Genomic DNA, 21229 nt, shown 5'->3' on the forward strand with positions numbered 1-21229 from the left:
CTGTCGGGGATGCCGTCAGGGTCATTTGGGGAATATTAGGTGATCATTTGAGGACCGTTCCGGCATCACTTCTGGATGGTTTTCGGTATCCGTTCAGGATCCCGTCGGAATAATTGCGGGACTTTTTCGGGATCATTTGGGGTCCCTTTCGGCATCATTTATGGATGGTTTTTGGGATTCGTCCGGCATCCCGTTGGGGTCATTTCGGGACTTTTTCTCGACTAATACGGGATCATTTGCGGGCCCTTTCGGCATCATTTCTAGATAGTTTCGGGATCCGTTCGGGATCCCGTCAGGGTCTTTTCGGAACTGTTAGGAGATCATTTGAGGACCTTTCCGGCATCATTTCTGGATAGTTTTCGGGATCCTTTCGGGGTCCCGCCAGGCTCATTTCGGGACTTTTTCGGGATCATTTAAGGATGGCTTTCAGGATTCGTCCGGGAACCCGTCAGGGTAATTTCTGGACTTTTCCGAGACTACTTCGGGATCATTTTGGGACCTTCCCAAGATCATTTCTGGATGGATTTCGGGATCAGTCCGGGATGCCGTCAAGGTCATTTTGGTATTAGGTGATCATTTGAGGACCTTTATGGCATCACTTCTGGATGGTTTTCGGTATCCGTTCAGGATGCCGTCGGAATCATTGCGGGACTTTTTCGGGATCATTTGGGGTCCCTCCCAAGATCATTTCTGGATGGATTTCGCGATCTGTCCGGGATCCCGTCAGGGTCATTTAGGGATGCGTTCGAGATCCCGTCAGGGTCATTTCGGGACTTCTTCGGGACTATATCGGGATCATTTCTGGATGGTTTACGGGATCCGTCCAGGACCCCTTAAGGGTAATTTCGGGACTATTAGGTGATCATTTGAGGACCTTTCGGCATCACTTCTGGATGATTTTCGGTATCCGTTCGGGATCCCGTCGAAATCAATGCGGGACTTTTTCGGAATCATTTGGGATCCCTTTCGGCATTATTTCTGGATGGTTTTCGGGATTTGTCCGGAATCCCGTCGGGGTTATTTCGTTACCTTTTCGGGGCTAATACGGGATCGTTTGGGGATCTAGGGGTCGTTTCGTGACTTTCTGTATTATTTCGGGATCATTTGGGGACCCTTCCGGCATAATTTCTTGATGGTTTCTCGGATCCATCAGGGTCATTTCGGGACCATTTTGGGATCATTTGGGGACCCTTCCGAGATCATTTCTGGTTCCGTCCGGGATGCCGTAGGAGCCATTTCGGGATTTTTTGTTACTTTTCCGGGATAGTTTTTGGACCCTTCCGGGATCATTTCTGGATCTGTGCGGGATCCCATCTGGGTCATTTCCGGACTATTTCGGGATCATTTTGGGACCCTTCCGGAATCATTTCTGTATGGTTTTCGCGATCTGTCGTGGATCCCTTCGGAGCCATTTCGGAACTTTTTCTGGAGTATGTCGGGATAATTTAGGGACCCTTCCTGGATATTTTCTGGATGGTTTTTGAGATCCGCCCGGGAGCCCGTCAGCGTCATTTCGGAACCTTTTCGGGATCATTTTGGAACACCTTCAGGGATCATTTCTGTGTGGTTCTCTGGATACGTCTAGAATCGTGTCATTTCGGGTTTTTTGGGACTATTCCGGGAACTTTTGGATACCCTTTCGGGCATTTCTGGATGGTTTTCGGGATCCGTCCGCGATAGCGTGGGGTCATTTCGTAGCTTTTTCTGGATAATTTCGTGATCATTTGGGATCCTATCAGGTTATCAGCTCATTTAGTTCTTTTTTTTTACTCAATTACAAAAATAAAATGCATTAGACAGAAAACAAAATTTTAAACAGATAACTTGATAAGCAGGCTAACGCGAATAGCCCATATATTTAAATTTTTCCTTGCGGACGGGGCCGCGGGTAAAGGCTAGTACTTTAATATGTCAGTTAATCAAAATCAATTGAATTTTCTTTTGAGTAATTTCTTCGGCACGGCGAATCGATTGAATTCGCTTTACCACTACCCTGGTATGCATTCGCCTTGGGTTCTACCATGTCGAAATTCGTTTTACTTTTGCGTACTCTGATAAATCTTAAACTATCGATGCTTTAACATCTCGAGTCATAAACAGCTGATTCGTATCATTGCTCTGTCAGGAAACATTTTATTTGGGTTCTGGTTTTTAAAAATTTATCATTACATAAAAAATGAATACTTTAGCACGGCTATTGGGCAATTGTTCACTAAATGCAGCCAGATCCCAGCTAAAAAAGAGTACACTTCAGCCAGCGTCCACCATACAAATGCGTGGCAAGTGTAAATTTGTGATTAAACCCAAACCAGGTGCGGGTCAGCAATTTCGGCGAATAGTTCATTTTCCTAAGGAGTACACTGTAAAGCCTTTGGAAACCACACATTTGGCTGGGCGTGATCCCGTTACCGGACGAGTGGTGGCCAAAGGTATAGGAGGTGGAATAAAACATAAATATCATTGGGTGAAGTGGGATCGTGATGGACCCGAAGAAGGACCGCCACAGGAAGAGCTTGTATTGGAATTAATCGATGACGGTTGCCGAACAGCAAAAATAGCGCTTGTAGGTGTAGGGGACGAATTGAAATATATATTGGCGACAGAAAATATGAAAGAGGGTGATGTATTAAAAACATCACGGTTCATACCAAGAATACCAGGTAGGTTAATGGTAATACTACAGGTTTGATTTAGCTTAAAATCGTTTTACAGTTCGTCCAAATGAAGGTGATGCTTATCCGCTTGGTGCACTGCCCGTTAGTACGCGCATACACAACTTGGAAAAGAATCCTGGTTATCCCTTCCATATGATACATGCTGCTGGCACATTTGGTACAATTATACGTAAATTCGATGATAAGGTTGTAGTGCAATTGCCTTCCAAACGTGAGTTTGCATTCGATCGTAAATGTATGGCGACAGTTGGTAGGCTTTTACAGAAATTTATTATCTGTTTGTATTTAGCTAGCTGTATTCTATCCTACTTACACAGGTCGTGTATCAAATATTACTCACAATAAGGAGCATGTGGGCAGCGCTCAAAATATGCGTGCAATGGGCAATCGCCCACGTTCGGGTTTATGGAAACGGAAAGAAGGTAAACATGGGCGTAAAATACGTCGTTTGCCGCCAATGGCATTAGTGAAACCACCACCAAAGCCCAAAGAAGAGGTAATCCAATTAACATGGAATGTGTAAAGCCCCCAATACATTGCAATTGTTTTATAACTAAAAGTTTATTAAATAAATTTATAATTAATTAAAACATTTTCAAACTGGACATCTAAACTACGTGTTATTTAAAAAAAACGCATTCAAAGTTTACGTGATTTCATCGAGAAGCCCTGACCCTGGAAAGTTTCTGGTTCGTCATCTTCATCGTCTTTTTTGGGTGCGCGTTCACTTATGGGTTTAATTGAACGATCGAACTTCAAGTAACCAAACTGATAATCGTAGTCAGGCACACCACGTGCAAGCACCTGTAAATCACAAAAATTGTATAAAAGCTATAAAAATATATATTATGCGGTTTATTTAACAAAGCTTAAATACATAGATAATCAATAGACCATTGTAATGCAATTTAGATATATTTTTCCCTTATTTCGTTCTTCTTGTTTGGGCATATGCATCAACATTGCATATATGTATTCCCACATAACAAACATTTTTTCAATAACAATATGGAACAAATGTCTAACGCCCATGTCTCTTCATTCCAACCTTATTGAAACTTGCTAGTTTCCTTCATCCAATAGAGGACATCGATGAAAATACTTGTTGGCGATCGCATCTATTAGATGGTGCGAAGTATTGATACAATAAGAAGGTGATACGATGTGAGCAGTACTTTGCCGGATATGAATTCTAGATACTAGAAGAGGGCCTAGAAATCGATTCGTTTGACCCCTCGTGCGAATCGAATAGGCATTTTCTCAACCAAATGCTGTTGCTTCTGTTTAGCCCCATCTAATTTGCTGCGTCGCTCCCCTAAAAAAGTGAAGGATAACAATTTTCGGAAGCTAAATGAAGCGGCGAACAACTCTTTAAATTATGCATTCATCCACGGAACACACTTTGCAAGACCATTTGTGTTCATCTAAAATGTATGTGTTGTATAACTTACCCTCTTAATAACTGGGGCATCAAGTTGATTATCCTTTTTCTTCTTGCCATCCAAACGCACACCGGTTCCTTTGAATGTCTCAACTACTTCTTCCATTACTTGATCTTGTACTTCTTCTTCTGGTTCTTGTTCAGTATTTGGTTTATGTGGCTCATAACCAACGGCAGCTTCAAATTCCACCTAAAATTATGGCCCGCATATTAACATTTTTCAAATACTCTCTCCACCCTTCAACACACTTACATTCATATCACATTCAATAATGCTTACAGCATTACCTGGACGCGTCTCCAACACACACAACTCATATACCTTCTTATTATATTTAATAGCAATCACATCGCCCGTTGTTAGGCAAGCAAAATTACGTAGAGCGTTCTCCAAAACAGCTTTGGGATTGGTAATATCTAAGAAATCAGTACTTTGCGGTTGAAATTTGGAAAATGTTGCAACAGGCAAACTAACACTTTCTACACGCACGGGGCAACCTTCAGTAATCAAGAGATTTTGCATCATCCACAAGGGTAAATAACATTTTCCCTCTTCGGCCACGAACTCAAGCACGCCAGCATGTGTACTACGCTTTTGTGCACGATTAGTCAACTTGAAGAGCATAGGATATTCAACATTATGACGTGTGAGCACATCTAATGCAGATGGTGGCATAATAACTGCGTATTGTAATTGATATAAAAAATATTAAATGTATGCATTTTTTTGTAATTTCGTATGTATGTATGGATAAGGAAGAGCTCACTTTTGCCACCACGTTCCAAATCTTCACGTTCATTTCCTGGCAACATGGCTACTGGGAAACACTTATAAGTTTCCTGAAAGCTGTGCCCATTATCCAGGAACTCCATGTTGAAACCATTAAAATGAAACTAAAGTAAATGTGAGTGTAAATATTTAATAAGTGAAAATCAATTTTATTACATTAAAAATCTTACCATTTCGATTTTTTCAATACTCTACAATTTTTTTTCCAATGACTGGGTGTTATTGTGAAACTTTGTTTACAATTTCAGTTGTCATTCTTTCCTAGATATATAATTTTAACATCGATATTTTTTAAGAATCGATCTAAGGGTTACGTTCCAATGACGTGTGACCCAGATACATTCGAAGAGAGCAAAACCATTCGGTTTTGTGACACTAATTTTAATCAATATTGGTTTGTAATTCCGACAAAACGCAAATCCGACTTGGATTCCTTGACAGCCCTGATTTTAGAGTTGGGTCGTTTCGTTCTGAACTTGTTCAATTGACCGGGTCTCTCAACTGAACAAGTGAACTAGATCTTCGATTTCGGTTCTATTTGTTCTTATAGTTCGTTTTATCTAATGTTATTCTTTCTCTCATCTCGTTCGCGAACATACATACGTAAATTCATACATACATACGCAGAAATTCACAGTGAGTACGAATGTCGATGATGCCACTTAAGCGCCAAATACACGACTCGAACATTTCCGCGAACATTCCGCAATCTTGTTCGCAGCTTTGGCCATACACCATACGAACTTTTGGCCGAACATTAGTTCTCTTTCAGACAGCGATGAATACGGACAACAATTGTGCTGCAGCAATATTGCTCGCTGTCGCAATTAAGGGTAAAAAAAAAGAGAGAAGATCGCAAAAAAAAGATTGATTCACGCTGGTGTTGCGCCCGCAAACTACTTATTTTTTTTATAACTGTATCCTTTGTGGCATCAGGATCTACTTCTTTTAATTTTTCGATTAAAGTCGCATAATCATTATTCTTTTTAATTCTATTACAATAATCTTTGCTTTTTACTTGCCACAATGATGGCAAAGATTTATACATTTCAATAAATTCACTCAGAAACTTTTTATTGTCCATTTTACTTTTCCGCGCACGTCTGTTCCGTTCAGAAATTACTACGATTATGAGCTATTTCGCCATACACGCACGAACAGTTCGCGCAAATGTTCGCCAAAAATTAAAATATTTTGATTTTTTGCGAACATTTGCGCGAACTGGCAAACACCACCATACACGACAGAAAAGGTTACAGAAACATGACATAACGGGAATGTTCGCGGAAATGTTCGTGTCGTGTATTTGGCGCTTTACACTAAAGATATGTGTGGTCATCTTTCCCTGCAAAAACGCTCCACGTCATTTGACTAGTCATTTTACGGTCATTATGACTTTTCCCAGCGGTTATATTCATAGTCACATTTGAATGGGCGGATTAGGTTTTGTGAGCAAATTTTCCGTTTCGTTCCTATTAATGTGATCGTGCATTCCGCTCCCACCTATAGGATGTGAGCATAGTACTGTGCTGCTCACACACGTCACAATGCTCGTCAAATGGCGGTCATTTCACTCTACATTTTCGAGTCATTTGACAATCAATTTTACTGCGGTTTTACCATTTATATAACCGCCATATAACGTGAATTTTACCTGCAGATTTACTTTACCTGGAGCAAAGAGGATATATATATATATAGATATATCTATCCTCTTTGGGAAGGTTACGATACGGTTACCGATAAAGCACCAATGTCTCCAGCTAAAATCCCGCCTAGAGTTCACAAGTATCCGAAATTTCTTCAGTATGCATTTTTATAGAGAACAAACTTTCATTTAGCACTAACATATTAGCCGTGTTTTATTTTTGGTAACATTTTACAAGACGGTGCACCATCGAATTTTTATCAAAAATTATCAAAGGTGATATCAAAAGACGCGTCTCGACCTCCGTTTTTAGAATCCGAAAATTAAATTTTTATTTCTGTCAAAAGATATAGGCAAAAAATCGGATCAAAATTTCATGTGGTTGTTGTTTTTTTTGCCAGATTTGTTGTAAACACTCACACACACACTAATGCAGAAAGGTGTTCTGCGCGCATTTAGTTTTGATCCAAACCGGTGTCGGACCCACTCAGGGTTATATTTTTAAATCGCGGCCGAAAGCCGCCAACGCAGAAAGGTGTTCTGTGCAAAAAACTATGGTTCGGGCCCCATATTTCGGACCGTCTCTTGGTCTTATATGTATGTAGGCATGTGACGCCTGAAAGCAGTGCCCTGCTATTAAGTGCATCATAATAAAGACACATTCAGTCTATCTGAGATCCTTACGAGTCGCCCAGTTAGTTGCTTTGCCTCGCTTTGACGATTTCACAGCGCCAAAACATACAAATGAGTTGCCTTGCCGGTTTCTTTGCATTGAAGCGACCAAAAAAATAATAAATAAATGTAAGGCGCTATAATCTCCGAAGAAATTTTTAGGCCGAGCCTCTCTTCCAATTTGCGTCGCGCTTCTTGTAATTTTTTCTACAATTGGGCGTGACGGGACCCACTTGATTCATGCCGACCCCAACGGCGTTTGCAGACAGATGAGTATTCACTGAGAGCTTTTCATGGTAGAAATACACTCGGAGTGCTTGCCAAACACTGTCGCTTAGAAAAATGTTCTTCATATTGAAAAAGTTGTTTCTATAATTTTGATATTGATTTGCATGGGGCCTGGACCTTCGGTGTGGTAGGCGGACACAGTGGCCGCCATCATAGCATAGTCTATTCGCCCCTGTAAGATATTTTTGTTAAATTTTATTTGTAAATATTTCAAATTTTTAATAAACCTTTTATATTTAAATTTTTTTTGTAAAAAGTTATTATATTCCATCAATACATAAGCAACTCTTGAAACGGAAGAGCAGATGCGAGCGGAAGTCGGCAAAATATCACACATACACGCAATTTGCTATAGCGAAGAGCAATGAGTGTGCGTTTAGATGTTTATTTGTGGTACCCAGCAAAAAATTATGCAAGCCGTTAAAAGACATAAGGAATACAGTGCTGCCTTGTAATACGGTTATTAAAATTAATTTTTACTTTATTATAGGCCTGAAAATAGTTTCATTATGCTTCAATTCCTTGACCAAATAAGATTTTGCACGTAAAGGTCATCCAAGTATTGTTTGCTTACTTTAGTAGTACTATTGAAAGTGAGTTAAGAATTTTGTGTATTTGATATAGAAAACATTGCTATAGCAGCTGCAGTAGAACCTGTCAACATCGTTTGAGTACTTCCGGAGTACTCCCTTTGGCCCACTCAATACACATGTGCGTGCAGATCAAAACTTTTTCGTAGGTCCCACCCATTCTTATGAAAAATTTTAAGCAGTGCATGGCGAGTTTTAGGAGAGATCTGCAAAATCTTTTCGGAGGAATACGCACCCCGAATGGGTCGGTACGGACTGTGCACTTTATAGAAATTAGTCAATGATTTTTGAAGCACCGATTTTGTGAATTTTTTTTGTTCTTTTACACAATAAATAAGATTAAATTTTTTTCTCAAATTTTTCCTGAAAAACTAATATATTTTTTACAATTTTTGAAACTAACTCTTGGTTAAAAATATAACTTGCAATTCTGCAAGTGAACCCTTGGCGGAACTATACAAAGTGACAGCACGAGATAGCCGATTTGTACTTTTTTATTTGATTTGATACATCAACTTCCGGCGCAGTTCGATTTTGACATTAATCCATCGAATTTAAAAAAACAAATTACATGGAACTTTTATTTATGTTTGTAGGTACATATGTCACCATGCTGCCACCTTGTATGGTTCCGCCATGAGTGGACCTAGGGCTTGTTTTGATGCATCTGCTGAAAACAATTAGGCTGCTCACAGTCCTTTCTAATTTGGCCTGTTAAGTTATCCAACTGGCAAAGCTTTGACAATTTATCACAGCGTAAATTTTTTGTTTTTGTTTTGCAAGAAATTACAAATACCACTTCAAAATAAATTTACACATAAACACAAAAAAACACATTGAATTGCTGAGTAATAAACGTATTGAAAATAGAAATGAACTTGAAAACTAAAAAGAAAGATGAAAAATGTGTAAATAATTTCAAATTGTCAACAATAAACTGTTGACTTATAAAGGGATGCTCAAAAACTTGAACTGTTATTATCGTAAATTTAAATATTTTTAATATTAAAGGGACTGTGCGTACCATAAATATGTAAAACTAGATCATTTGAATATTTTTTACATGCATTTTTTTAAGAAGCCAAGCTGACCCAAAGGAAACGAGAGACCAAACACACCATTTTTGGTATAAATGGACCAAAGTGGCAACAGTACTTCACACCTTCGAACAACACTACAGGGGGCTATACATAAACGCTTTGATGCTTTGATATCGCCATAAGATAATAACGAAACGCCTAGAAGTATTTTTTGCTTTAAATCGACCAGAGGGTTTATGTATATCCACCTTACTGGGAAACCAAGCAGTCATATAATACTGTATAGAGTGCTCAGGCCAAAGTGAGGCCAAATTGTTTATACTGCCAGCAACGCGAGTATCAGGCAAACTCGTTTATCTAAGCAGAGAGGACTTACGAACTCTGTGGCTACTATACGAGGCACTGTAGTTCACGATAATATTTAGGTAAGTTAAATCTATCCGAAAAATGCCGTTTCACATTCTCTGCGAAGTCGTCGCTCTGGCAAGAAAGAAACTCTCCCATTTAGGTGGCGTGACTCATAATCCCTAAGTGATATGGCGTAAAAAGCCTGGAAAGATACTTAATTACATACAGTAATAGGCTGAAGGGTCAAGTACAGAAAGTCTAAATAAGAGTCGCAGTGCATCGAGGCCTAATAGTTATAATAATAATAATATCCGCCTAACATTTTGACATTTGTCTTAAAACAACAACAACCGAAAAAACTTTAGTATACCACTTTTTCATGATTTCTACCAGCTGGCAGCCTTTTTGCGATGAGCTCTTGATGTGCACCGTTCTTAGCAAAACAACTATTCGAGGGTTTGCCGACTATCTCCTAAAGGCCCCATTTTTATTAAGAAAACAATTATCTCCCTCAGGGCCGGATTAGCAACTAGGCAGAATATGCAGTTGCCTGGGCCCCCGATTTTAGGGGGCCCCGAAAAATAAAAAAATACTTCTAAAACTTTCTTACAAACATAAAATTCTAGAGAGTGAAAAAAATTTAATAAGAACTGAAAATAATTCTTACTCATCTAAATAAAACTCAATTGACCGCATTCAAAAGGCGACGATCGACGAACTAGACAAGGTTCCTAAAAAGGACATTTCCGACTCATTTGACAAATTGTATTAGCGTGCAAAGAAGTGTATTGAAGTAAAAGGAGAGTATATTGAATAATAAAAAGAATTATCTCAAAATATATTTGACAAATTTCGGTTATTTTTGGAACAGAAGGTGTAGAAGCCTTCAACTCTATTTTGACTGCTATACGTTCAGTGAGTAAGTCATTGCAAAGTGAAAAAGCAGATTTAAAAACGTCTGCTTTTTTGTACGGATCGTTGGAAGAGAGTTTAGTTTCATTCCGTGAAAACTTCAATGATTTCGAGGAAAAACGGAAAAATAAAACAATTATTACCTGGTGTAGGTTATACAGAAATCGTAAAACGTACTGGTCGTAGAAAAACAACCTAATGACGGAAAGGTTTCTCTAAATCATCGACAATCTTCACAATAAAATCAAACGATGTGCGAAATTGTATATGAAAGTTTCAGAGAGATTTACATTTCTAATCAACTTTTCTCTAAGTGATGGAGACCTCCACGAAGCTACAAATAACTTAGTTATTTTTTATTCTACAGATTTGGAAGAATTTTTCATTCAAATGAAACAATTCCAAAGTTACGTGCACTCCAGATACACGGATGCACAAAAAACTCATAATCATTTGTATAAGTTTCTAATGGAAGATCAATTAGCCGATATATTTCCTAACACATTAACATTAATGATCACAAATTGTTCTGCCGAATGATCCTTCTCGCAATTAAAAAGAATCAAGGCTGCTGAAAGTGCTACAACAGATTTATTGAATAAAATCGATATTGATGATATAATTGGTGAATTTGCCGAAAACAAATGTAGAAAACGACATGTTTAAAATGTAGAAAAAACAAATTGATGATTGCCTAGGGCTCCGTTGAGGGTTAATCCGGCCCTGATCTCCCTGTTCAAATTTGGTATTTTCTACAAGGCATTTCGCTATGGAAAGCAAGCACACTACGCGCCATAACACGCTAAGCGCTTTATGTGAGATGCAAATATTTTGGTGGGTATACATTGTACAGGAAATACAAAACACATGCATGCGGTCGATAAACGCGTAGTCAGTCAAATCAGTCCAGTTTCACTCTCGCTGGCAGAGTTTTCCATTTAACTTTGCATTTGTCGGAAAAATTTATTTCAAAATATTTCACAAACAAGTGAGTACAAAAGAAGGAAAAACCAATCTTAAAAGAAATTAAATGGTAAAAATAGCAAATAATAAATAAAAAAAAACAAAGTTAATAATTTACGCAAGGTGGAAGTGATTGAAAAGTGAGCACAAATTTTAATTTTGCTGTTCTTATTGGCAAATTTTGGAGGAGACGAAGAAAAATACTGTGTTAAGTGTTAACGGATTTGCGACGAGAATATTACAAAATGTGTCTGCAAATTTATATAAAGGAGTAGCAAGTGCGGTGTAAAAGTAAAGGGTGCCGACGAAAAATGAAGGCATGCGAATGTCAAGATGGCAAGCGTAGATGTTTCATTTATTATGTATAAGCGTAGAAATGGAGTGTCTAAGGGTTTTAAGGACATATGAAAAAAAGAGCAAGTCAAATTGAAATGTGCAGCTCATGGCATATAATTTTGGGACAGAGGAGGAGTTCTTAAACTCTATTGATTTTTTTTCAATACAATCAAAGGCACTGTCGCCGTTATTAGCGCCGTACTCGACTCCATGCCACCCATTCGCAAGTGGGTGGCTGACATGGGCAAATAAGCCGACAAAGCAATCAATTTCGACATAGTTTTTTTGTAAAATTCGTAAGTTTTTGAATATTTGACGTTAGTGATGACTATTACAGCGCTCTGATGCAATTATTAACGTGCGCTGATGCAATCATCAAAATGGGTTAAAAATCGATATACCCATGAACTAAGTTTTTAGTGGCAGTGATTTGTTATGTGGGTGGGGTGGATGGTGGTATGAGTGGTATGAGTGAATGGAGATGGTCAATGGATGTGTCAGCCTGTGAAGGGCCACTAACCTATAAATTCAAACTATGTTAAAGCGTGACTAAAGCCAATTGGCGGTTTGGTAATTGTGACTGTACTACAACATTTCCTATTTTTCGGTATACCGATTACTTATTTTCTTCCTTTAAATTTTGTGCTAAAAAAAATAAAAACTAAAAAGTACATCATCGTTGGCTAGCTACCTTACGAAAATCTGTCAATCACATAATCGTACATGACAGCTGCAGCAAAGCGTGTGGCGCTACATGAGGCTGCAACACTTACACATACATATACACGAGTGCTCGGTGATATATTTGTATATATATGTGTGCGTTTTTATCATAGCCCAATTCGCCAATAAAGACCAAAGAACGCGAAAAAGCGTTTTGTACATTGAGGAATGCTGCAGCGCCTCGCTTAAGGAGCACACTGCCGAAAGAAACACGCTACGTGGAAGAAAGGTTTGGAATCAAGCGTTTTTTTTGCGGGCGTGGGGCGGTATGAAAATGAAAGCAGCATAATTTTCGCCATCGCTGAATGCCCTTGGACTAATAACTATTCAGCCTTTAGAACTGTCCCCCACCCTGGGACCGCTTTCGCATTACTTCAGGGTGGATTTCCATAAATTTTGGGTTTCAAGAGTCTTGTTGTTGTTGTAGCGATAAGGTTGCTCCCCGAAGGCTTTGAGGAGTGTTATCGATGTGATGGTCCTTTGCCGGATACAGCTCCGGTACGCTCCGGTAACACAACACCATTAAGGTGCTAGCCCGACCATCTCGGGAACGATTTATATGGCCACATTAAACCTTCAGTAGTCACCTCTTACGACAGGCATACCCAGCGGGTTAGGGGATCAGAATATACCCGCGGTAGGTATGCCTGTCGTAAGAGGCGACTAAAATACCAGATTCAAGGGGCTGTGTAGCGCAACCCTTCAGGATGCCAGCGCAATATATAGCTTCTCCAAACCCAATTGTCAACCTCACCTATCCGCGGCGAATCCTGTTTCACTAACAGACCAGGCTCTGGCGAACCCAAGCTCCTCATGAAACTTGGGGGTGGGGAGGGAGTGAATGGCCTGAAGGTTTAATGTGGCCACATAAATCGTTCCCGAGATGGTCGGGCTAGTACCTTAATGGTGTTGTGTTACCGGAGCGTACCGGATCTGTATCCGGCAAAGGACCATCACATAGATAACACTCCCCGAAGCCTTTGTGGAGCAACCTTATCGCTACAACAACAACAACAACGACAACCGTGGGTTTATTCTGACCCCCTAACCCGCTGGGGGCTTTCAAGAGTCTTATGTTATTCCTGCGTTAAGATTCCTCTTTTTTTGTTTTGAGTGTGGTTTCTGGGGACAAGATGAAGTTCTTGTTGTTATCCAAGAGAGAACTGAAGCTTTTACACCTTGAAATCCATGGCACGGTTGACGGATATGAGCTCGAGAATGTGAAGGGCTTCGTCTACCTTGATACTAGCATTACCAGCGAAAACAATGTCAGCTTAGAAATAACCCGGAGAACAACTCTTGCAACAAGTGCTACTTTGAACAAAACAGGCATTTGAAAGGTGAAGTCCTCTTTTTATAAACAAAAATCACGCTCTAAAGGTCGCTCATCATACCCGTCCTGATGTACGGCTCGTGATCTTGGACGGTGTCGAGAAAATGGCTTTTAAAGTGTTCGAAAGAAAAGTTCTCCGGAAGATTTACGGTCGTGTCCGAGATGCCGACGGTGAGTATAGAAGAAGGTATAATGATGAGCTGTATGAGCTTTACGCAACTATGAAGATTGTGCAGCTAATGAAAGCCCAGATGCTTCGGTGACTAAGTCATGTTATTCGAATGGAAGAAGACACTCCGGCCGAGAAAGTATTTAAGTCGACACTGCAGCTTGTAAGCAGTGGAAGGGGGAGACCTCCATTGAGTTGGGAATGGCAGTTGGAAGAAGACTTGACATTCCTGGGTGCTTTCAATTGGCAGCAGTTGCTGAGAAGCAGAGATATCTGGCGGCACTTGTAACGAAACGTCCGAAATAGCGTAGGTGGTTAAGCGCCAATTAATGACGATGTGTAGCTTGGTTGCTATTTGATACCACTCGTCTGTGCCGCTCAGCATTTTTCTGTACCATAATCGTCAGTGATTTGCGCAACATTTCGCTCGCGAATTTTTCGGTTCTAGCTCCATCGCAAGCATTTCAAGGTGTGCCCAGATCCATCCTAGCATGCTCGCCTGGGATCAAGGCCCGCGTAAAGCAACATCAAAATCTTTCGAAGAAGGGGATTGGGTTAAAAAGCTCCACAGCAAAAATTCATCTGCTCAGAGTCGTTATAAAACATGTAGGCCCCGTCCCGCCAATTTGTATGAACAAATAAAAAGGAGCACGACGCAAAATGGAAAAGAAGCTCGGTCTAAAACTTCTCGGAGAAATATCAAGCCTTTTATTTATTTATTTTATTAAGGTCCACAGAGTACTTTTGTAATGTTGTAATGTCTAATTGCCACGTTGTTCATTTTCTCAGCTTTCTTGCCACAGTCTAAATGTTCTTCTATAATTTTTTTGACCAACGCCTTTCACATGGTCTTTATTAGTCTACTTTTTGCTTTTCAAAACCTTCTTCTTTCCAGTGCTAATATGTCGGTCATGATTGTTTCGGTGATCACTTGTATGGCTAATCCTGATACAGTGCGATAGGTGTAGGCTATCCTCAGAGCTGCTTATAAAAGTAAGGAGCATGTCGCCATGCTTATTCTAAAGTGTGTTAGCCCACCTTTCGGAGCCGTACAATAAGATGAATAGGGTGCTGCCCATCAGAATATTCCATAGAAACTTAAGGCCTACGTGCCCTTCCTCTAAACTTATAGGTTCTTACCGAATACTCGAAAGCTCCTAATGCAAAAAAAAAAAAAAATATTAGTTGCATACACTGATGATTCAGTTCACTTTTCCTTATTTCGCGACTAGCAGGGAAGGGAAGGGAAAAGTATGTTGGGTAGTCGTAATCGAACGGAGCTCATTCTCTTCAAAAGATATGCTATAATGCTATCTCTAAAATTACCGAGCATAAAACCTATAGCAAAGGAGACTTCAGCTGCGTGTTATACCTGCAAAGGAACTTTAGGGAAGATACTCGGCATTGGCATGTACAATAAAGTCTTCGTTTTCGATTCTGAAGCCACAAAAACACTGTTTTGTTGTTGTTATTTTAGCGATGACGTCACTCCCCTAAGGCCTTGGTGATGCAGATGGTCCTTTGCCGGATGCAGATCCGGTACGTTCCGGTAACAGGCACCAATAAGGTACTAGCCCGACCATTTCGGGAATGATTTAGTATGAGCACATGAAACCTGCTAGGCCATACCGCCCTCCCACCCCCTAGATCCTTTAAGAACTTGGGGTCGCCAGAGCCTCGGCTGTTAAAGAAGCAGGATTCGCCACGGGTAGGTGAGGTTGACAATTGGTTTGTAGAAGCTATATGTTGCACTGGCCACTCCTTGAAAGGGTTGCGTTACACAACCCTTTGAATTAATTTGGTATTTTTGTCGCCTCTTACGTCGCGCATACCTGCGGGAATATTCTAAGCCCCTAACCCGCTAGGGGCCCACAAAGACACTCCGTAGCGGCTTTGAAATTTCTTGTTGATGTTGCACCTTTGCTGGGTACTCTTCGGCACTAACACCGACTGTCTTGCGAGCGATTTTGTATGACCACGTTGAGCTTTCTGGTTTATCCCACATAATCCTTCCGTAAATAACTTGAGATCACCAGAATGTCGTCGGGAATAAGACTTTGTCTATCTTTATTATACCAAGGCCCCTGTGGTGGAAGCGTCCTCACATTGGCAGTCTTAGGCTCAAATCCCAGGAAAAACAACATCAAAATACTTTAGAAAAAGGTTTTTTTAAACGCGGTCGCCTTTCGGAAGTGGTGTAGCAAACATTCCAAGTGTCCTTTTTTCAATCCATGAAAAGTTCCTCAACGAAAATTCGCCTGCCTTGCTGATGCCGTATCAAATGTTTTTTGAGAGTCACATAATCGTCTTGTGAAGCATAAAATCGATGATTAAAACAAGTAAGGATGTCTAAGTTCGGGTGTAACCGAACATTATATACTCAGCGTGAGCTTCAATTGTACATTTCATTTCAGATAAATTACTTTTCTATATAACACGTGGCACTGCCCGTTTAAAAGAAAAATTTCTCCCCAGTTACAGCTATTATTCTAGTCTACAACCCTTTTAAATTTGTTTTATATCTAAGTTGCCATGGTCTTTAACCGATCCCGTCCATTTTTACTAAAAATATTTATGCTATAAGGAAAATATGTGTGCACAATTTCATTACGATATGTTAATTTTTCTTCGAGTTATGGTTCCCGAAACATAGAAAATTTTTTAGTCATAAAAGGGGCGGTGCCACGCCCATTTTCAAAAATTTTAGTGTTTTCCAATTTAATGTTATAATTCAATTGAGAAAGTAAAATTCTATTGATACAAAGCTCCTTTTCGCTAAGATATAGCTTATTTTATTCGTACACGACCCTTTTAAAAATCTTGTATATAAAAGTGGGCGTGGTGTTTAACCGATCTCGTCCATTTTTTCTAGAAATATTTCCTGCTATAGGGAACATTTGTGTACCCAATTTTATTACGATCCGTTAATTTTCCTTCGAGTTATGGCTCTCGAAACATAGAACATTGCTTAGTCATAAAAGGGGCGGTGCCACACCCACTTTTTAAAATTTGAAGCTTTTCCTATTTATTGTTATAAATCCACTTGGGAAATGAAATACCATTGATATAAAGCTGTTTTTTGCAAAGATATATCTTATTTTATTCGTACACGACCCTTTTAAAAATCTTTTATATAAAAATGGGCGTGGTCCTTAACCGATTGCGTTAATTTTTCTTCAAAGCATTCCTTATAGTAAGGGCAACCTCTCTGCCGAATTTTGTTGCGATAGGTTTAACGATTTTTGATTTATGATTAATAATATTTGTAAAATTGATTTTATCACAAGTGGGCGGTGCCACGCTTGTTTTAAAAAATGTTTTCAAATTTTTATCAAGAGTCTCAATATCAACCCACACGTCAAATTTCAACATTCTAGGTGTATTTTTTTTACTAAATAATCAGGTTTTTTGTGTTTTCCAAAATGTTATATGTATATACTTATAAAAAGTGGGCGTGGTTATCATCTGTGTGCAAAGCACGCTGAGTATAAAAAATATATTAAACCAATGTTGCCCTGGTTATGGCAAAAAGGAATTTGTTTTGGTGGACACCTAACAACGTCAAATTGTCTGACTCGATGAGAAATCTGAAAAGCATCTTGTTAGATTTTGGCGAATTGGGTAATCCACGAGAAGCTGCCCCTTTATGGTATTCATTCTGTTGTAGTTGTTGTAGTTGTAGTTTGTATAGTTCTTATGATTATTATTGTTCTCGTTCCTGCTATTTCTATGGTACATACCGAATTCATATGTCCTTGGATTGTGCGTGTCCCATCATCGGTGCGTTTGTGTTTGTATATGTAAATGCTGATAGCTCATCGGGCATTCGCAGCAATTTTCCATTGTGTGTCACATTATTATAGTGCATTTACTTAGTGGCGTGGTTATTGTGATACTTATAAAGGTATATGTATTTCGAAGCGTGGGTAATTTTGCAAAATTTTGCACAATGGCCGGCTACTTTACATAATTTTCTTAAATGAGTTATTTGTTTTTGAAACGACAACCTCTGCACAGTCTTGAAACTGGTTCAAAAATTTCTTGAAGATCTATTCATTAGGCCGAAAACACTCAGCAGTGGAAGAACGGAACTGGACCTTACATTTATTTCCGTCTACAACTGGCAGCTGTTTTAGCTAAAGGTTATCAACTGCGCCATGCTCATCCCAGTGAACCAGGTATCTGCGATAATAACGTGGGTACAAAGGTCTTATACTTAGATCACTATGAACAACTTCAGCAAGAAGATCGCCTAAGGAATAGGACTTGCTATAGATTTCTTCAACTTGCTCAAAATTTAAACCCGAAAAATCATACTAAGCCGCGAGCGTATATTTTAGGGGTCATGTAGGGACGAGAGGGATCCCTCTGGACTTGAGATCATTATTGGCCTGTTTGGGTTTAGTTTAGGGATCATTTTGAGACTTCGGAGATTATCTCGCCTTGCGTTTATTAATCGGGAGTGTTTCGGTGTCTTACAACTTTACTTATTCGGAGTAGATTGCTTCTAATACTTTTAATTCTGGAATAGGGCGTTTATTTTATTTATTTCTGGGGACGTTTTGAGAGCACAGCCAAGATAATGTGATATTCAACTCAGCAGCCAACATAAAGTATTTCTGTATCCTTCTGTAAAGGTTTGTTGTAAAAATTTAAGCAAAAAGGAAATTAAAACAAATCTACATAACACACAAATCAATATAGAGAAAAATGTCTCAATTGTGTTGTTAGTGTAGAAATGAGATAAACTGAATTAAGCAAGGAAACAAATACAAGCAGGATAGCCTAGTGGATAAGGCAAATGCAGTTTCATCGTGTGATTCGCGGTTCGAATCTCGGTGAAACATTTGATAACATTACGAAATTGCCTAATGATAATTACGTGGTGGTTTTCGAAATGGTACCATCGCAGTATGCCAGTAAATGTTTCTTTCTTTCTTTTCAGTTTCTCTTAGAAAAACATAACAATTGAATATTCAGTTTTTATAAGCCAGTGTTAAGCTCATGAATTCTTAAATAATAAGTACAAAAAGGAAATCGCTATTAAAACACTCTCGGTTAATAGTTTAAACGTATTGCTCTATATGAGATTCCAATAAAATGTAGTCTGGACCAGCGGCCGACCTATTACAAAAAAAATCTTATTTATTATGCGATTTGCTTTGAGTTTGCTACAAAAGTAGCTTTTGGCTTTAGCTAATATTAAGGAAACTTTTCTCCTGGAAGTATTCCAAGTAACTTATTCATAGTTCGATAATATGTCGCCCAGAGGCGTGGCATTGTTTGAGTTTTCGTAAGAGGCAAATGCGGATAACGTGTACCGCGTCTGCTAATAGCTTATAAAAAGAGTTCATCTCAAGCCTCGTTGTAAGACATTGCTTTCGAATGGGATGAGCCCAACATATCAACAGCCCGCTTCTCGAAAAGGAGCCCAGAAAACAATCTCAGTAGAACGCTGGGCTGATGTACATTTCTATCGCTAAGAAGCTGTTTTATAATGGCCAATAAAAAGAAGTGCTTCAATATTTTCCTTCTGGGTAACTTTTCTTAATTCCCAACTGTAATTTTCATGTAAGTATTTGCCAAATCTTATTGACTTTGTTGTTGTTAATTGTATATGCTCAACTGTTCATTCACATTTTGAACCGTGTTCCCGTTTTTATAACTCTATTCTTCGCTGCTTATGTACGTTTTCCAGCTGTGCCCTGTTGGATACCCGCGCTCATTACCCCAGGACACTTAATTGTAAGTATGTACAATATTTAGTTATTTGTGTGGGCTTTATGTATGTCTGCCTTTCTGACTGCATTTCCATAAAGCACAGAAGCACGTTTTGGGCGCAATAAATTTCCAAAAATCCTTTGAAAGTCGACACATCAAATCTCCGTTGACCATTAAGGAAGGTCTTAATTAGAAGCTAGGGTAAAGTCTTAAACAGATACACGATTTCTTAAGCTTTAAAATGATAGGCAAATTCATCTTTTGTGTGGTAAGGAATTCAAGTAGACCAACACAATTGCTTTTAAGATAAAAAAAAGTTCTGCCGTCACAGCCTCTTCAATATGGAATAATAGAGTTAATAGACTATATAGAAATCCCATTATTTATGTATAGTTAAGTCAGAAATAAGATAAACAAACCTACAGGACCCCAGATGGCTAAGCAGAGATATGACAGAGGCAGAACAGAAGATAATAGCGGTTGTATAATAGAGATCACTAGTCAGCCGGATGATGTATGAACCTATACGTACCTTGGGGAAGATTTGATATTGAGCTTAATGAGGGCGCAGACATGATTGGGTTATGTTGTACTAGCGGGTCCGTTAAGACCACACATGGACTCAGTGACTCCTGGTATTACCAGAAGTTTCTTTAACGACCAAAACCCTATCAGAAACCAGGACCTATGTTATAAAATAACTCCGTCCTCTTGGCAAATACTAGAAGCTTTCTAGGAACTATGTCACTTGGTGCATCTAGATATAATAGCAGTATCACTTTTTATAGCTGTAGTCTTTTGCACTAGCAGAAAACATGTTTGAACGTTTTTTCCTCCAACCCGCACTTCCTACTAACCAACCAACTAACCCAAGCCTAATTCAAAGACATGTGACGCCAGAGGGCAATGTCCAATCGAAATACCACTCATTAGTCCTCTCTTTTAATGAAGAGAGTTACTTTGTTAGTCCAGGATTATAAGACCACACATGATCTTCGACACTTTACAGCCCCCTGCGCTTGGCTACACGCCTTTCCCGCTTGACCGATCATGTGCAACTCTCGCCGTCTGTTAATCCCGCCCAATCTAATTGAAACAAGAACCATAATTTTTGCAAAGTAATTCTTGTGATTTACAGCTTGCAAAGCTTTTAAATTTTCTTCTCCTTAATGTGGGCTGTGCCACGCCCAATAACGAGAATTATATTAAATTTCAGTTATGCTTTTTGTTTAAAAAGAATTCTTCCTGACGTGAAATATCACTATAATTTAGTTGCATACCAAAAAGTTGTTAAATTTTTTGTTACCGTTCGACTCTGAACATTTTTTTTTAAGTGGGAGTGGTCTCAAGCTGATTTTGTTACTTCTCATAAGGTGTATGTATATAGTAGAGACAATTATACTAGCTGCAGAACTTAACCGCACTGGAACAATATACTATAAAAGCGTGCAATTACTGGCATATGCTGATGACATTGATATCATCGGCCTAAACACCCGCGCTGTTAGTTCTGCTTACTCCAAACTAGAAAAAGAATCGGTAAAGATGGGTTTGATGGTGAATGAGGACAAAACGAAGTA

At 39.1% G+C, this 21229-nt stretch overlaps 3 protein-coding genes across 5 annotated transcripts in view; 2 read left to right on the forward strand and 1 right to left on the reverse strand.

Moving 5' to 3' along the window:
- Positions 1 to 2036: 2036 nt before the first annotated feature.
- On the forward strand, positions 2037 to 3288 carry mRpL2 (mitochondrial ribosomal protein L2). The gene is made up of 3 exons (XM_067756844.1): positions 2037 to 2660; positions 2713 to 2925; positions 2993 to 3288. The coding sequence occupies exons 1-3, from the start codon at positions 2177 to 2179 to the stop codon at positions 3196 to 3198; spliced, it is 903 nt and encodes a 300-aa protein (XP_067612945.1). The 5' UTR covers positions 2037 to 2176; the 3' UTR covers positions 3199 to 3288.
- On the reverse strand, positions 3218 to 5233 carry Ufd1 (ubiquitin fusion-degradation 1-like). Its single transcript, XM_067756843.1, has 5 exons — positions 5077 to 5233; positions 4884 to 5010; positions 4370 to 4797; positions 4127 to 4306; positions 3218 to 3479 (listed from the first exon to the last, which is right to left on the reverse strand). The coding sequence occupies exons 1-5, from the start codon at positions 5077 to 5079 to the stop codon at positions 3315 to 3317; spliced, it is 903 nt and encodes a 300-aa protein (XP_067612944.1). The 5' UTR covers positions 5080 to 5233; the 3' UTR covers positions 3218 to 3314.
- Positions 5234 to 11290: 6057 nt separating this feature from the next.
- The window catches only part of NaPi-III (Na[+]-dependent inorganic phosphate cotransporter type III), a 73508-nt gene continuing 63569 nt past the window's right edge, over positions 11291 to 21229 (forward strand). For 2 of the 3 annotated variants that reach the window (XM_067788849.1, XM_067788852.1), the window contains exon 1: positions 11291 to 11392. The gene's annotated coding sequence lies outside the window, so the exon portion shown is untranslated. Of the gene's footprint in view, positions 11393 to 11536; positions 11685 to 21229 lie in introns of those variants that run through there. The other variant, XM_067788851.1, reaches the window with a different exon arrangement.

The sequence above is a fragment of the Eurosta solidaginis genome, chromosome 5, assembly GCF_040869045.1.
Source record: "Eurosta solidaginis isolate ZX-2024a chromosome 5, ASM4086904v1, whole genome shotgun sequence".
NCBI lineage: Eukaryota > Metazoa > Arthropoda > Insecta > Diptera > Tephritidae > Eurosta > Eurosta solidaginis.

Coding starts and splice junctions, on each gene's coding strand:
- mRpL2 (XM_067756844.1), top strand. CDS start 2,177: ATGAATACTTTAGCACGGCTATTGGGCAATTGTTCACTAAATGCAGCC. Junction 2,661..2,712: donor GTTCATACCAAGAATACCAG/GTAGGTTAATGG, acceptor ATCGTTTTACAG/TTCGTCCAAATGAAGGTGAT. Junction 2,926..2,992: donor TAAATGTATGGCGACAGTTG/GTAGGCTTTTAC, acceptor CTACTTACACAG/GTCGTGTATCAAATATTACT.
- Ufd1 (XM_067756843.1), bottom strand. Junction 4,798..4,883: donor TTTGGAACGTGGTGGCAAAA/GTGAGCTCTTCC, acceptor TACAATACGCAG/TTATTATGCCACCATCTGCA. Junction 4,307..4,369: donor TTATTGAATGTGATATGAAT/GTAAGTGTGTTG, acceptor CCATAATTTTAG/GTGGAATTTGAAGCTGCCGT.